This window comes from Trachurus japonicus, chromosome 4, assembly GCF_045865225.1.
Source record: "Trachurus japonicus isolate A0001 chromosome 4, Traja_1.0".
Taxonomy (NCBI): Eukaryota; Metazoa; Chordata; class Actinopteri; order Carangiformes; family Carangidae; genus Trachurus; species Trachurus japonicus.
The window spans coordinates 7,620,866-7,637,305 of NC_140910.1; the positions used below are offsets into that span (position 1 = coordinate 7,620,866).

At 42.7% G+C, this 16,440-nt stretch overlaps 3 protein-coding genes across 4 annotated transcripts; 2 read left to right on the top strand and 1 right to left on the bottom strand.

Moving 5' to 3' along the window:
* The first annotated feature begins 182 nt into the window (after positions 1-182).
* Positions 183-5,109, top strand: LOC146988383 (uncharacterized). Its single transcript, XM_085773662.1, has 8 exons — positions 183-390; positions 1,284-1,351; positions 1,442-1,614; positions 1,705-1,808; positions 2,577-2,738; positions 2,817-3,022; positions 4,092-4,171; positions 4,248-5,109. Exons 1-8 carry the CDS (start codon positions 292-294, stop codon positions 4,334-4,336), a joined length of 981 nt encoding a protein of 326 aa, XP_085629788.1. The 5' UTR covers positions 183-291; the 3' UTR covers positions 4,337-5,109.
* On the bottom strand, positions 4,395-12,368 carry LOC146988384 (basic immunoglobulin-like variable motif-containing protein). 2 transcript variants are annotated; one of them, XM_085773660.1, is made up of 10 exons: positions 12,107-12,368; positions 11,288-11,842; positions 10,562-10,691; positions 9,285-9,380; positions 8,593-8,697; positions 8,405-8,499; positions 8,185-8,317; positions 6,791-6,874; positions 6,616-6,712; positions 4,395-6,522 (listed from the first exon to the last, which is right to left on the bottom strand). In XM_085773660.1, exons 2-10 carry the CDS (start codon positions 11,775-11,777, stop codon positions 6,220-6,222), a joined length of 1,533 nt encoding a protein of 510 aa, XP_085629786.1. In that variant the 5' UTR covers positions 11,778-11,842; positions 12,107-12,368; the 3' UTR covers positions 4,395-6,219. The 2 variants fall into 2 exon arrangements, with proteins under 2 accessions (XP_085629786.1, XP_085629785.1); XM_085773659.1 differs by having other exon boundaries at positions 6,018-6,522; positions 11,288-11,848; positions 12,107-12,340.
* A 739-nt stretch (positions 12,369-13,107) lies between these two features.
* LOC146988385 (inosine-uridine preferring nucleoside hydrolase) lies at positions 13,108-16,125 on the top strand. Its single transcript, XM_085773672.1, has 5 exons — positions 13,108-13,310; positions 14,972-15,157; positions 15,240-15,351; positions 15,433-15,569; positions 15,648-16,125. Exons 1-5 carry the CDS (start codon positions 13,128-13,130, stop codon positions 16,011-16,013), a joined length of 984 nt encoding a protein of 327 aa, XP_085629798.1. The 5' UTR covers positions 13,108-13,127; the 3' UTR covers positions 16,014-16,125.
* Positions 16,126-16,440: the final 315 nt, after the last annotated feature.

The following is a 16,440-nucleotide window of genomic DNA, read 5'->3' on the forward strand; positions in this document are numbered from 1 at the left end:
TTATTAGTACACATGTTCAGGACATTGAAATAACATGGTCTAGCCCTGAGTCATTGTAGTCATGTTTGTAGCCATTGTGTAATGCGCCATCTAGTGGCGGCATATTAATTCTGAAGATGAGAATCACTGTGTTTTTAAAGTTTCGAGCGGCATTAAACGCAACATTTGCGCCGTCCCCATTACCCGGAACAACAACAACAGTCTGAAGTATTCCGTGTAGGCTACCATTCACAGGTACTGTCGTACTTTATTGGAAATAACGTCAGTGCTTCTTAATTAAAGTCTTCCTCCATGGGTTCTCGTCTAAGACCTTACATGAGAGATGATGGGCCTTTAATCCTGGATGGTGGACTTGCTACTGAACTAGAAGCACAAGGAGCTAAATTACAGGTGAAGCACAAGAAATGAATTAAGTGTTATCATGCAATTATAGAGATTCTTAGTTTACACATGCGATTCAAATGCAGACACTTAAATACTGGGCTCGTAACTTTATCTAAATTTACTTGGTGGACTCTCACTGAAACTACTTTAAACTAACTGACCACAATTAGACAGCTGTTAAATTTGAAAGTGTGGTATTAGTTTAGTCTGTAGACTGTGCTTCCAGCCAAACCTGAGTTGGGATTTGTGCTAATATGAAAAACAATGAGAATGGAAGTGGTGCATCTATTCAACTCGCCTTTCAGTGTCAGTCTTGTAGTCTTGTTCAAATAAAACTGATATAACTCAACTTATATTCAGTTGGGTGCTTTGATGTACCAAAACTACAGCTGTCATGTGGAGAAAATGTATCATGATAATGAAAATACTCAAGTACAATTCTAAACTAGGGTAATTACAGTACTTTGGGAAGAGTTGTATCCCTCTGCTGCTGGTGCAGTTTGGAGGCTCTGGGTGGAGCCAGAGGCCATGACTGTGAATGTCAGTTTGTACCTGTTATTCCTCAGTGTTAGGGTTGAAATGCCTCATGCAGCGTACACACCATCTGGTATGTGAGCATCGAATACTCTAGTTTTATATGAGTAAACTTACTGCCATCATTATATGAATACACAACATATGTTCTATGTGAACATATTGAGAAGTAATCTACATATTGTTTACACACAAAACTTAATCAACATGCTTGTGCCTTGTGGTGAACTGTTAACTGATTATTTTTAAGACATTTAATGAGTGTTCGATAGAGACAAATAGGATAAATATTTTCATATCAAATACATTATTTTGAAAAGTAGAGTGAAATGTCTGTGTTTGTTTTGTGTGTCTCACACAACCAGGGAGATCCACTGTGGAGTGCCAGGCTTTTGCACACTTCTCCCCAGGCCATAGGCGATGCTCATTACAGGTCAGCCCATGTAGATATGTACATATCACAGTCTGGTTGTGGAGAAATTATAATCAAATGTAGGAGCCAAAATCTGAATATCTGCCGCAGGTTCCTCCTCAGTGGAGCTGATGTTGTCACTACGGCTACATACCAGGCAAGTATCCCAGGATTCATCTCTCACCTGGACATGAGTCCTGACGGCGCCAGAGAGCTGCTGATGTCTGGAGTTCAACTGGCCAAAGAGTCAGTGAAGAGATTTGTGTCTGACAGTCATCCAACAGGTACAGAGCTGCTCACTGATGTTTTCTGAGCTGAGCCGTCTCTGTGCACTGTGAAGCTGTTTCACTGTGTTTTGATTTTGATTATTTCAGGGCAGAGACATCCTCTGGTGGCCGGCTCTGTTGGTCCGTACGGTGCTTTTCTGCACAACGGCTCAGAGTACACTGGGGCTTATGCAGAGGAGATGAGTATACAGGTGAGTGGCTCTCAACATTATAATAATAATAATAATAGAGACGCCTTTCATGACACTCAAGGTCACCTGACAGAAACAATTTAAAAAAGACAATGTAAAAGGACACTTCAACAATAAAACTAATCTGAAATAAGACAATCTAATGAAGCAACTAGTTTTGCAGTAGACAAGGACATAGAAATGACGCAAACCCTGTAACAGACACATACAATAGCACAAACCACAGTATCATCAACACAGGAATGGTAATCCATCATGCACAACCACAAATCAACAATAGAAAGATAAATGACAGTAGTACAGTAGAATCAATACCTATATACTGTAAATATAAAGTGCAAAAACACGGCATATGTAAAAGTAAGGTAGTAAGCAGAACTGAAGTAAAACAAAATCAGAAATCTGCAGCAGCAAAGGTCAACAATGAGAATGAGAATGCAGAGGGTGAACAATGAGAGTTAGAGAGAGGCCTGTTTTAAAAGGTTAGGTTTCAGACGGGATTTCAAAGCAGAAAATGAGTCCGTGTTCCTGGTGTTGGGGGGAGGGAGTTCCAGAGACGGGGGGCAGAGCGGCTTAAGGCTCTGGCCCCCATGGTGGACAGACGGGCAGGAGGCACTATGAGGCTGATAGGTTCCACACCGAAGTCACTATGTATTGTCAGTCACCAGACTGTCGATCTGTTTTTGACATGTTTGTTGATGTGTTAGACTTTGATCTGTAATCACATGATTACCAAGGTCTCGGGTGTCTTTGTTTTTCTTTTCTAAGGAGTTTAAAGTTTGGCATCGGCCTCAGGTTGATTGCCTAACAGCAGCAGGAGCCGATCTTATTGCTTTTGAGACAATCCCAAGTCTCAAAGAGGCGGAGGCCCTGGTGGAGCTGCTGCGAGAGTTCCCCAGCTCTAAAGCCTGGCTCTCCTTCTCCTGTAAGGTAACCACTGAATACAAAGGGTGCAATTAGTGAAGATGCACTATAGTGTATCAATGTAACTCTACTCAACTTTGTCAGGATGGGAGGTGCATATCAGACGGCAGCCCCCTCACAGATGCGGTGCAGATGGCCAACAGATGCACACAGCTGGTGGCTGTAGGAGTGAACTGCTGTTCTCCGGCCGTGGTGGAGCCGCTGCTGGACTCTGCTGCGTCCCTGCTGAGCCCAGACCTGAGCTGGGTGGTGTACCCCAACAGTGGAGAGGACTGGGACACTGAGAGAGGGTGAGTGGATGCTCGGGAATAAAGTCACAACTTCAATAGCTGCTGTGCTCACTTCCTCTCCGTCGCCATGCCAACGTAACCTCTTAAAGAGATGTTGCTTAACACTTTGCAAATCTGCTGTGTAACAGGACAGTGTGAGCCCTTGAATTCAGCATCCAGATCTTGTGTTTGGTATTGTTATGTTATGGTATAACTTAAAGGGATAGTTCAACATTTTGGCAAATTGGCCCATTGCCATAATCCCTATAGCTTTAGCAGTAGGTTCATTACCTTTAATTGTCAGTGCAAGCTATTTTTAGAACGGTGGAGCAGAGCCGCGAGCTGCTCAGAGCTACGCTACGGCGGCTCATGGGATTTCTTGGTTTCCCTCATCAAACTCATCAAATACACGCTATGAGATAATAACGGAACGTTATGAGGCCGAGTTGTTTTCAAGGCAAATACAGAGACTGCTTGCCCAAAACCCCCCCCGACGGGAACGTGCATCAGCTGTTTTGCATGAATTTACCTCAAAACAACTCTGACTCGTATCGTTCTGTTATTATCTCATAGCGTGGTGAATGTGCAGGTCACAACTTGTCCACCAGAGCGTTTTGGAGTTGTTGGATTGTGTATTTGATGAGTTTGATGTGGGAAACCAAGAAATCCCATTAGCCTCCATAGCGTAGCTCTGAGCAGCTTGCGGCTCTGCTCCGCCGTTCTAAAAATAGCTTGCACAGGCAATTAAAGGTAACAAACCTACTCCTAAAACTATAGGGATTATGGCAATGGGCTAATTTGCCAAAATGGTAAACTATCCCTTTAATTGCTGAAGGAACATTTTACTTCCACATCTACTGTGCATTTTCAGTTATTGAGGTCCTGTTACAAAGATCCAGTGTGACAAATTAACAATGAGGTTGAGCTGTGATTTCTTCTCCAAAAATGACGATGTGAAAAAAAAGATTTATGAATTTTTTTTTTACATCAGGAGCAATGTGGGGAATTAGCTTCTTCTCACTTCTAACTCAAGTGATACATGATTTGTAAGAGACTTAACACAACTAACTCTTCCTGTTTTCATACAAAGGTGGTTAACATCAGGCAAAACATCAGCGTCAATACCTGAACTCAGTCGTACGTGGATGAAGCAAGGTGCTGCTTTGATAGGTAAAAATGAACTCCTCTCCCTTCTGTCTTCATTTGTTGGTCATCACTCTCTGTGACGAGTCTCTGTGTCCATCAGGAGGTTGCTGCCGCGTTGGTCCTGCAGACATAACCGAGCTACGACAGCAGCTGAAAGGAAGCAGCGCGTCTCCAGGCTCCGCAGTGTGACCGGACTGAAGATGTAACTGTGACTGTTGTAAAGAAAGACGCCTGTTCCATCATCAGCTTATAAAAATCTTAATTTATTGTAAAATAAATAAATAAAACCACTACATCAAATCCACATGGGTACACAATGACATCTGTGTCGGATCAGAGACAAATGGCAGCACAAAGGTGCAAACAAAAGTGTGAGAACGAGTCACGTTTGTACCTAAAACATGAAACTAAACCATGCAGTCTTCACTTTCTGTGGTTCACATTTTGTTTTCTGGGTGAATGGGGGGGTTCCATGGTCACTTCTGTACAGCTGCTGTCTTTGTTAAAAAACTGGGATCATCTAGACAACGGTCTCACTGTAGGTTTCACGAAGCACAACAAAAAGTCAGCTGCTTTCACAACACTTTGGACTGGACGGTTATTTCCACTGAACTAACCACTGTACGTCAGGTGCAAACACAAGCCCACTTACTGTACCTGTACAATGAAGTATGGAGGTTGAATGTCGTCGAACACGATTTACAGCAAATGTGTCATTGTCGTGTGTTTCCTAGTAGACAGCAGTAGGTGAAGGTAATGAGCAGCACTCGCACACACTGTCACCGCAGTGACCTAAAGACAATGTGACAGAGACGTAATGAAATTCAGAGAGACATGTTTGTGATGAGTATTACAATGACATGGAATTAATCCTGCGGTATTCTGGGACATGTAGGAACACCTAATCGCCCACTTTTGGTTTAAATACATGGGTGGACAAAATAAAATTAACACCTTATAGTGCGGTGGCCCTTTGAAGCTCATGTCGCCAAAAGCTGTGTAAGTTTTGATTCGCGCAACGTCACGTCTTGAGGCCACGGCTGGACGTCCGCTGTTCCTCTTTGTGAGTGAAGTTTTCTTCCGTCCTCCAATATGTCATCATGATTTTTAACACTTAACTGTTTGAAACTGATGCTCAAGCAAATCCAGGCAGCAACCGTCTGCCCTCTGTGGTTTGTCAACATCGCTGCCTCGGAGGCGGACTCACAAAATCAGTAATGGTCGGATGACTAATAAATCTGTCGCTCGCTGCTAAATTATAACCAATCTTGATATGGCTCACTTGCGTAGCTGCCGCTGTGTGTTTGTGCTGGTGCATCAGTCGCAGTCTATAGGCTTCGTCCAGTGACATAAACGTGGCAAAACTGAAATCTTTCAAATGTGATGAGGACAAAGGGGAACAGCGGACGGACCCTCGCCGCAAGCCTCTCAGTGACGGATGGGTTGAATCTAAATCTGGCGTTAATTCAGCAACATTAAAGGAGAAGTCTGGTGATATTCTATATTTTTCTTGTCATTAACAAATCCCATGAAAATGCCACAACCAGCGATGAATGCATCTTAAAAGCATTACATGTGAGTCCAGAGCCTGGTGTTTCTACGTCTAATGCCCTAATATATTAAACACAGATCAGTGAGCCATACTGTCGCACACTGTTTTTGAGATAATCCCACTAATATCATTATTATGTTGCAGGAAATCCTTGCTATAGCACTACTGTAACTGTGTATTTATCCACCGTAGAAAATAGTCCCAAACAAATAGTTCACCATTTACTCCTCTTTCAATATTGTTTTACTAAAAGCTACAGCAGCTTGTGTTAGGACTTTATTTAGCATAGTTTTAAATTAAACTACATATGTAATGTACTTTTTAAGATTTACGTGGTCAGTAGGAACTAGTGGGTCTGGAGTTAGGTGTAACAGACAGGGTGGAGGTGTCAGAGTACTGACTGGTTTGACGTTTGTTTAGAGTAAAATACAGAACAATACCAGACTTGTTCTTTAAATGTATCTTAAGGCTACTGTACTGAGTTATTTTGTCCTCCCACTGTATGTGCTGATGAAGCTCCTCAGTCTGTGATGTCTTCTTCCAGGTCGCTGTCCGGGGAGCTCTTCTGTCTGTACTCCGCGGTGTTGGACAGGCGTTTCCAGCTGGTGTCTTTCTGGCTTCCCATACTGTGTGAGCGTCCCAGGTGGGCCAGGCGCTTGCTCGACGTCCTCTCCTCCGTGTCCTCCGAGACGCGTCCGTGGGCCCGCTCGGCGCCGGAGTGGTGGAAGTCGTGGCGCAAGTTCTCCAGATTCAGAGCCCAGGGCCCGAGCTTCTGCCAGTTCACCCTCTGGAAGGCCATGATGCAGTGCAGATTGCCGCCCACCTGTGAACCAAGGGGACGTGTTTTTAGTGTTTTAGTACTGTCCTGTGTCTTCAAACACCAACTTTTAAATGGTCGGATGTGAGAGGAGGAAACCTTTTTGGTTTTGCGGCGTTGAATCCCTCTCTCTGTGTGTCGGATGTCCAGGTATTCTGGATTTTGCGTGTTGAGGTCAGTCACTATGTCCAGCCATCTAAAAAGAGGCTTCATGTTATTCAACTGAACAAACAGTGCTGATTAAAGAAAGAGACCGCACAGAAACTGAACTTACTTTTTACAGTGAATAGCTGGGTGTTTCCTGCTGGGCTCCCCGATGAGGATCCAATGCTCCATTTCATTTGTAGGTAGAGGGCCCCTTTGAAAGAACAACACTCATCACTTTACAAGCTCCCAAACAAGTCCATTAACCAATTTTTTTTATCAACAGAAAATTATTCAGCAGCAGCTACAGTATTTTGTTAAGAGGTTAATCCCGTTTCCCATTTTCAAGCAAATACGGGTGGCAAACGTGTTCCTGTGTCTCTTATGTCATGAATGAATGAACGAATTTATTTTCGAACATGTATAAAAAAATATATGTAACTATTTGTACATACAAAAGAAAGAAAAGAAATTTAAAAAAATAAAAATAGAGCCAAGACATAACAAAACACTGCACATTGCTCGAAAAGGAGTAGGAAGAAGTTTTAATTAATTTCCCACCCCTTTTTAACTATTCTTCAGTTGTAACTACTACATAATACATAATACCTATATAAATATATAACTCCAAAAATAAAAATATACTACATACATATCCTTATAAATATGAATATATATATATATATATATATATATATATATATAAACTATCCCCATAATTAAATATATACCATATATACCCTACACTAAGTTAGTTACAATATAACAATCAACACTATTCTATTTATAGATTTATCCCTCATCATCCTCCGTTAACATACTTCCTCTTCCATATACTTGTTTAGAAATAATTTTTTGTACCTTTTTTTTAAAACAGATTTATATTTGTACTTTGTTTTATCAAATGACAATTCTCCTTTCAAATCATTGTAAATTGAATATCTGTGAATTTTAAAGTGATAGTTGAACAAAACAACAACAAGAGTGATCACGATGTCCCTCGCTGCACATAAACACTGCTTAGAAATCTCAATAGAGTCTGATGTCATGTAATTCTAATAATATCTTTCCTTCAGTGTGGTAAAGCCTTGTGTGTGTAAAATGTTCAGCTAATTTACAAAGCCCAATGTGATGATACAGGAAGTTATTCTGTTCCACAGTAAACACTGTTCCCTGAAGGGAGTGTGTAATATACATCACTTTGTAACACATTCACAGATATTATACCATCCTACAGGCTGGTCTCGCTCGCACACCCTCAAACTAAGCTGGCTTGAGCAGAGAATAGGAGTGTGGTTAGTTTTAACACTTTGCAACTGTGTCAAATGTGCTGAAATATGAACAGAAAGAAGCAAAATAAAAAAAAATAAAAAAACAACAGGAATCAATCAGAAAAAATGACTGGAACTAAAAATTGGAGCATGATTACCTAACAAATACAACGTAAGAAAGGTGTTTTGAGGGTGGAGTTATCTCGAATAACCCATTGTTAACAATAATAAAAACTGCAGTGATGTGACCTACCTATAAGCCTTTGCTGCTTTGAGCGGGGTGGCTTCAAAGCCCACTGGGCAGAAGTAGTGATTCTGGCAGTGGTAGATGTAGGCCATGGACTCATCCTTCAGCCCTTGTGTCAGCTTCATCAGCGCTCCTTCAGCTAAATAGATCAGAGCAGACATCACTTTTAAGCCTGGGCTCTTACGGAGCAGGCGAACAGGCGAGGGCCGACAGCTGAGGGACTCACCTGTTTCTCCTGCTGTCTTGTGTTTTCCATGTGGTTTGTAGAGGATGTAGGAGCAGCCTCGCACTCTGAAGTTGTCATTGATTTGTCTGAACCACCTGTAAGAGAGATGTACTGATTGCACTCAGCTGCATAAACCTCCTGAAGCAGAGGGATCATTCACGCAGGGCTAAGGGAGCAGTTTGTTTTACCGCATCAGAGTGGCGTTCCCAGTGAAAGGACCGAACTTGATTTCTTCAAACGGCGGCTGAAACCCCAGAATATGCAGAGCCTCCTCCTGAGAGATGGGTGGAAGACTAGCAACACAAATAAATGCAGACTTACTAGAAAGTGATAGCAGATGGAGAAGAGCTCGCTCACAGATCATCCACTTTTATATTTCTTGCCTGACAGACTGCAGAGCGTTTATCTAGAGCTGTAACGGGGACAGTCTAACCTCCAGGGTGCATCTCATCGCCTTTATTTTTTATCACGCTGACTGACGGCTGCAGAGTCTGTGAGGACAGAAGCTACCTTGTCAAATCCTGAGATGACACTGCTGCCTCTCATCCAGAATCCAGACCAGCACCATGGTGGCTGGGCTCTTCCCACTTTTGTAAAGTGGTGCAATGGCAATTATTTAAACTGTGCGTATCAAGAACAAAGATGTATTTATGATTAAACTTAATAACTTGCTGGTCTGACAATGAAAGACAGAAACCACCTCCACACGAATGTTCACGTGTGAAAACTGCTTAAAGATGTAACAGCAGGTGAGTTCTCACTGCTGCTTCCAACACCTCACACCCACTGGGACTGGGCCGACTTCAACTGAGTGGCCATGTCGTCACTGTCTCATGAGCGTGCACATGAAATCTGACAGCAGACACCATGAGCTGCTCACCTTCCTGCACCCAGAGTGCTGTACAAGAAGTTCCAGCAGGACACCAGAGATGAGATCCCACAGGAAGTCTTGTACTGAGGCCGACTGATGCAATACCTGAGACATGATGAAATACACAAATTCACAGATTTAAATATATTGACATTCATTATGTCATGTTGTCATTTCCAGTATTTTAAAGTGTACACTGATTACACACAACATACATAATGTAACACCTCTTATTTTTACCCAAGAGTGCCAGAAAATCACACTCTCTTTTCTAACTTAAAAAACAAAACAAAAGTATGAGCATTTTCATGTAAAGCCCCTGTACGGAGCTTTTAACTGGATACGCAAAAGTCTCTGGTTTCTGCTGATGTGTCTCTGTTACCTAAAACAGCAAATGAGCCCATCAGTGTGAAGATACGCTATTTCTAAGTAGTCTAATTCTATACCTCTGGAAGGCATGGTCGGGTCGGACCACTGACGAAACGATTATGCTGCTAAAAAAAAGCAAGTCCCATCTTCTTTCCGACGTTTCCAAAACAAATCTACACGCGCCGGCCAGACAAACGTCTTCATGACAGTGGGAAATGCAGTCTTCATTCTGCCGCTTTCATCCACAGGGGCCGCCAAAATCAACACTAAATGAAAAGTCTGTACAGGGGCTTTAACGGAATGGTTCAACATTTTGGCAAACTGGCCCATTGGCATAATCCCTATAGTTTCAGGAGTAGGTTTGTTACCTTTAATTGTCGGTGCAAGCTATTTTTAGAACGGCGGAGCAGAGCTGCAAGCTGCTCAGAGCTACACTATGGAGGCTGATGGGATTTCTTGGTTTCCCTCATCAAACTCATAAAATACACAATCCAACAACTCCAAAACGCTCTGGTGAACAAGTTGTGACCTGCACATTCACCACGCTATGAGATAATAATGGAACGTTACGAGACGGAGTTGTTTTCAAGGCAAATGCAGAGACTGCTTGCCGAAAAACTGCCCTCGACAGGAACGCACATCAGCGGTTTTGCATGAATTTACTCGCACCGACAATTAAAGGTAACAAACCTGCTCCTACAACTATAGGGATTATGGCAATGGGCCAATTTGCCAAAATGTTGAACTATCCCTTTAAGATTTCCTACTCCCACTATGTGCCACAGTGAGCCTCTTCATTTATCTATGCATTATTATTGTGTAGTGAAAATGTTAGAGAGCAAAGAGCACTGCCACAGGTGCAGGTAAGATGCTGCGTATGTTCTTTAAAACTGCTGAGGGACTAAATGTGACATTACCATCTCCTGAGGTCCAGCACTTTTCTCTGCTTGATCTCCTCCAGTGAGGCATGAGGGGGCACATCTTGCAGATTTCTGCTTGGTCTGTCTGATGACTTCATCTTCTTGGTGCTGCATTTCTTCACATTGCCTGAAACACAGTGTTAGTCACTATGGGATACGCCAGGATTTAAAGTGACCAGCAATAAAAAAGGCATACACTACTCACAAAAAGGTAGGGATGTTTGGCTTTTGGATTAAATTTCAGAATGCACCTAAAATGCACTATAACCTTTACAGTTGAAGTTAATTTAACCTTCTCTAAACTTTTGAATGCACACATCCAATTGTTCAATGTTTCAGTACTTATTGAATAACATGCTGTTCTCTAACAAGGTGATTAACCACAAAAATCACAAGCAACGTCTGATTTAGTGGTTCAATTGTCATTTGAGACATTGAGATTTTTGTTGTGCTATAGCCACTACTGTTATAAGCTTTTGTTTGAGTTAAAGAAATGACCATTGCATCTTTCTACTTAAAAGGCTTTCATGATAGAATATCACTGTAGCAAGAACTTTTTATAGGAATATTCTTGTCAAATATCCCTAACTTTTTGTGAGTAGTGTATGGTCCAATGCTTTCATATTTTAAAGCTAAATTATTGCTCATGACCAAACCATCAGCATAATTTTCTGACAATAAATGTTTAAGTCCACACCAAAGGCTGACTGACTGTTTACTCACTTGTTCTTGTTTTTCTAGTCAACACAGCATCAAAGTCTGCTGTATCAATCTCCCAGGCCAGAATGGGCTTAGTGTTTGCAGAGGACACCTCCTCCATGTCACAGTCCCCGTCCGATCCCACATGGGCCCCTCCAGTTTGACCGATGCTGAAGTCAGCTGAAGATTTGGGCTTCACCAGCGGGTGCCCATCGTCCTGCTTCCTCTGGCCCACGTCCCTGGCCGTGTTGGGGGGACAGTACACCGAAGCAGCCTGGTTCAGGAGAGCGTAGTCAGAGCAGACGGTGTAGAACTTCTCCCGGGAGTGTGTGACGGGGCAGGTCCAGGGCAGGTGCAGCTCGGCGCTGGAAGCCCTCCTCACCCTGGCAGCATCCCGGGCCAGGGAGCTGAGCAGACCGTGGTCCTCCTCCCCATCGGTGGTCCTCTGAAGCCCTGATGGCTCTGCTGGCCCTGACTGCTTTGTTGCACCTTGACCCTCTGATGTGTTAGGCATTGAACAGCCAATTGTATCTGACGGGTGAGAGAACTGGCTGGGTGTGCAGGTGATGGCCGTCTCTTCTGGGACTGAAAGGACAGACATTTTTAGAAACAGAACAGGAAGATGTTTGGGGGGTTGGGGGGAAGGGGGGGGGGACTGAGAGTCCCAACACTGTGGACTCACATAAACAATCTTTGGACAAGGGTTTTCAAAGTCACAGCCCTCAGTGTTGTTGGTTAAACCACCCACGACATTAAAGAGCACCAGACAACATTACTTTTGACCTGTGGTGAGTCACCCATTACAAGTGTACTCTTATTTCTGAACATTAACTATCATTTCACCTGTGAAGCCGCTCTGGTCCAGATGAACACAGCTACATCAGGGCTGCACTGTAGTTAGCCGATGTCAACACGCCCCGCTGTTACGTTAATATTCCCATCATACCGTGCGCAATGTCGCGGGACAAAACGGCGGAGAGGGTTGGCGAAACCTAACACTACTAAAACACCATTACACCTCGGTGTTCATTAGCCTGGGACCTGTTAAAAATGAACCACAAAGGTCCCGTTACGTCGTCCTCCTGACCCGTATCTTCTTCCTGTGTGCGGGTTAGACGCCGGACTGTACCACGCTGAGTAGCACACGGGGGTGGCCACTAAATAATAATAATAATAATAAAAACCTTGATAATTTCATAGAAAACAGTCAAATAAACAGCAGTATCAAAACTAACATTATCGGATATGTTCAAAATGGATTTTACAGGATTATTTTTATAAACAGATTTCACTTTCTTAGTGGCTGCACACCCCTCTAGGAAACAGAATCCAGTTTCCATTCAAACCAACCAGAGCAGTCGCTGCTGTTGCGTCCTGGGTAAGTGTGGCCACTTCACTCATTTCGAAACTAAAAACCATAACTTGTCTAATGTATATCATTATACCCCGACTATTTAAAGATATGCCAACGATTCGGAAATGTTGATTCAGACTGACCTGAAGTAATGTTACCCTCGAAATGGTCAGGTGACGTACTTTTTGTGTTTGTTTTTGCGGTCAGTGCAGTGTTGCAGTTGTGCAAGGTTGTTTTGTCCAGTGGGTTTTCTCACCTGACCAAGAGGACTTGGTTCGATTGGGCAGCTGAAAGTTGTAACATTGTTGCATTTATCACTTTATCACGGTTTTGCTTTCAAATTTTCTGAATAACGTCACACAGCGTTTCACGATGAAATAGCCATCTCAATAAAGGTTTCCCCAGTCTTTTTTTGCATGAGGAAAGCCTTGCTCCTTTTCTTCCTGCCTGTTAACCCAACAGGCCAAATTTTATATGTGTGTTTTGTTTTTTGTTTTTTTACAGCAGACCATGGCAAAGAAACTGGTGATCATCGACACAGACTGCGGCATCGATGATGCTCAGGCCATCATGATGGCGCTGGCAGCGCCTCACCTTCACATCCTGGCTGTCACCTGTGTGTTTGGTAACGCGGCCGTCGAGAGTGTGTGTCAGAACGTTTTGAGGGTGCTCTCTGTCTGTGAGCGTGAGGGGGTGAGTTCACTACACTGTGCTCAATGCAGATGATCCTGTGCCTAAAAAGAATAAAAATCTTACAGCTTAATTATCTTGTTTTAAAGTTATCTACTAGTTTCCATCTTTGAATCAGGGTGCATTCTCAAATTGATCATGAATGCATCTTTTACACTCATTTATTCAGGAATAGATTTTCTAAATTTGACCTTTTTGCACCTTCTATTGTTATAACAGGGCTTTGACCATTTCCTTACACAGGGTCTGCCTGTGTTTTCTGATGACGGTTCTAGAAATGCACCACATCTGTATTTCATTTAGGCACAAATGTGGCTGTAGTCAACGATAGTGTTCACTGTTTGAACCAGTGTTGACAGGATAGGTAATAATCAACAGTCTTCACTTTGCTGACCTCTGACCCTGAGGATGCTTAGGTGTGAGGCCGGTGTTTAATCACATATTATCTTAACAAGGTTGTCAGAGTCAGATTTCTGCTCAATCATTAACAACTCACTGCATCTGTGGTAGATTTACAGCCATGGGAATACACAACCACTTAGAGAAGTGGAAGCAGCCCAGTGCCCACAGTTCAGCCTTCTGCTTTACTGTTTCTGGCCTTTTTGTCGTTCTGTTGCCATCTGCTGGTCTGGATCAGTGGATCAGCAGTTGATGCTAATAACACTAAGGAAGTGATCATGGAGAGTGTGTCCTATGTTAACAGGAAGAATTACATGACTGCCCTTTTTTTTTTTTTTTACAACACAAATATTAGATCCATTATATGAAGTCTTGTTTGACTTATGTATCCTATTGTTTTATTGGTCATTCACTCACACATCAGTCAGTTCAAGAGGAAGCTAATTTTCAATATTGCATGCTTGGAACATGGCCTATAGGAAAGAAAATGCAAAATACACACTTATTGTTATTATTATTATTAGCTATACAGATTATTTTATACTGTACAGCTCTATTTAAAGTTATATTGATGTGTCATTTTCTCATTTCAATAATGTCATTCTGATATAAACAATTTTTTAAGCTGTAAAGCCAGTGAGTGGCTTTACAGTGCCCTCTATGAACGCCCACTACTGATCCCATGCTACTGGTATTAGCAAGATGATGCTTACAGAAACTGTAAACATAGATTTTTATTTAAAGAAACCCCTAATGACAATCCAACAATAACACAACTGCACAGTCACACACACAGTACCACAGCTCCATACTAAACATAACAGCTTGGGAACAGGAAGTCAAATTTAAGGCACAGTGACGTTGTGGGTCACTTCTGTGAGATAGCAGAGTGGTTTTCCAGATCTACCATGTTTGGCATTATTATATTTGCTCATTTTCCTAACGTTAGACGTTGGGGTCATGATGAGAGTTTATGGTGGAGTAATATTGACTGAAATGACCCAGGGCGTCCAAAAACTAAAATGTGACAGAAAACTAATTGTTTATACAACATGGACCATGTTACATATTAAATTAAACTTATTAAAAGATAAATTAAATTCGTAACAAAGTAAATATATAACCTATAAAGCAATAAATGGTTATATTTAGTAATAAGGATAGATGAGCAGTAGGGTTTATACTTTGGTATTCTGCAGCAGAGGGTGAGTTAATTATACTTAACTGTCAACAAATCCCACTGACTTTTTTTTTTTTTTTTCCAGATTCCAGTTTTTCGAGGTTGTGCTGGTCCTCTGGTTGGAGACTGTACAGACTCATGTAGTGACCACTTTGGAGGAGATGGGCTTGGAGATGTGATTAAAGACAAAGATCCACAGTGGCAGGAGAAAATCCAGAGGGAGCATGCGGCCAATGCGATGATTAGACTGGTGTCTGAAAACCAGAACCAGGTGAGAAAGAAACCTGTCTGTGGTCTGTCTCTGCTCCCTCTGCTGCTGCTGTGCTACTAAAACGTGCCTCCTCCTCCCGCAGGTCTCCCTGGTGGCCCTCGGCCCGCTTACTAATCTGGCGCTGGCGGTCAGATTGGATCCACACTTTCCCCAAAAGCTCAAAGATCTGTACATCATGGGTGGAAACATGGAAGGTAAACCACGGCATGACTGCAGAGTGTGTGTTATGTGAGACACTGAGGTGTGTGTAACTATAACTTGTTCTGTCTTTGTAGGAAAAGGGAACTTGACGCCATGTGCAGAGTTTAACTTTGCAATGGACCCAGAAGCTGCCTACGTTGTTCTTGAGGAGTTCCTGTGCACCACACACATTGCATCGTGGGAATACGCGTGCAGAAACCCACTGACATGGGTAAGATGAATAGAGCTGCAGAGCTGCATCATGACCCTGCCTCTCTTTGCTCTGATCTCATTGATCCCACCTGTACAGGAGTTCTTTGAGGAGCTGATGAATCAGGATGCGCCTGCTGCACGCTTCATGAAGACCATAACGTCTAACTGCTGGGCCTACTCCAAAGAGGCCATGAAGACCAGGAGGGATGTGTACTTTGGGCCCGGCTTCGTCTCTTATGACGCCTATGCGATGGCGGCCTGCATCGACGGCAGCGTGGTGACGGAGAGCATCGAGTGTCCCGTTCGCGTGGAGCTGCAGGGTTCCATGTGTCGCGGCATGATGGTGCTGGATCGCACAAAGAAGTTGAACAAGAGTCACAATGTGTTTGTTATGTCTAAATGTGATGTTGCCAAGTTTAGTCAGCTGCTGATGGAGTCTCTAAGACAACCACGTCATAAATAACTTTTGGTGTTTTCATGGAAAATACATGTCGGGAGAAACAACAGGTGAAGACACAATGTTCACTACACTACTTTTATGATGTGAATCACACTGTGGCCTTCAGCCACCAGGGCCCAGCTGTTCAAAAGGTGTAATCTGGATCAAAATGATCCAGATTTTGAAATCCCTTGTTTTGCAATCCAGGATCATGTATCCGTCCTACTTTTATCATAGTTGTTCAAAGCAAAGTTGGATTGGATCAGTCTGATCTAGGTACAAACTTTTCAAGATTACCAAATCCGGATAATAAAACGCATGTCACACTGAAGGCTGATAGGTCTGTAAAAGAAAACCAGGCAGAACAGCAGCATGTATTGTTTTCTGTGGTGTTTTTCGTTTCTTCAGTGTCTTTTAAATGGCCAGACCCCATCTGGTCTGGCCATTTAAA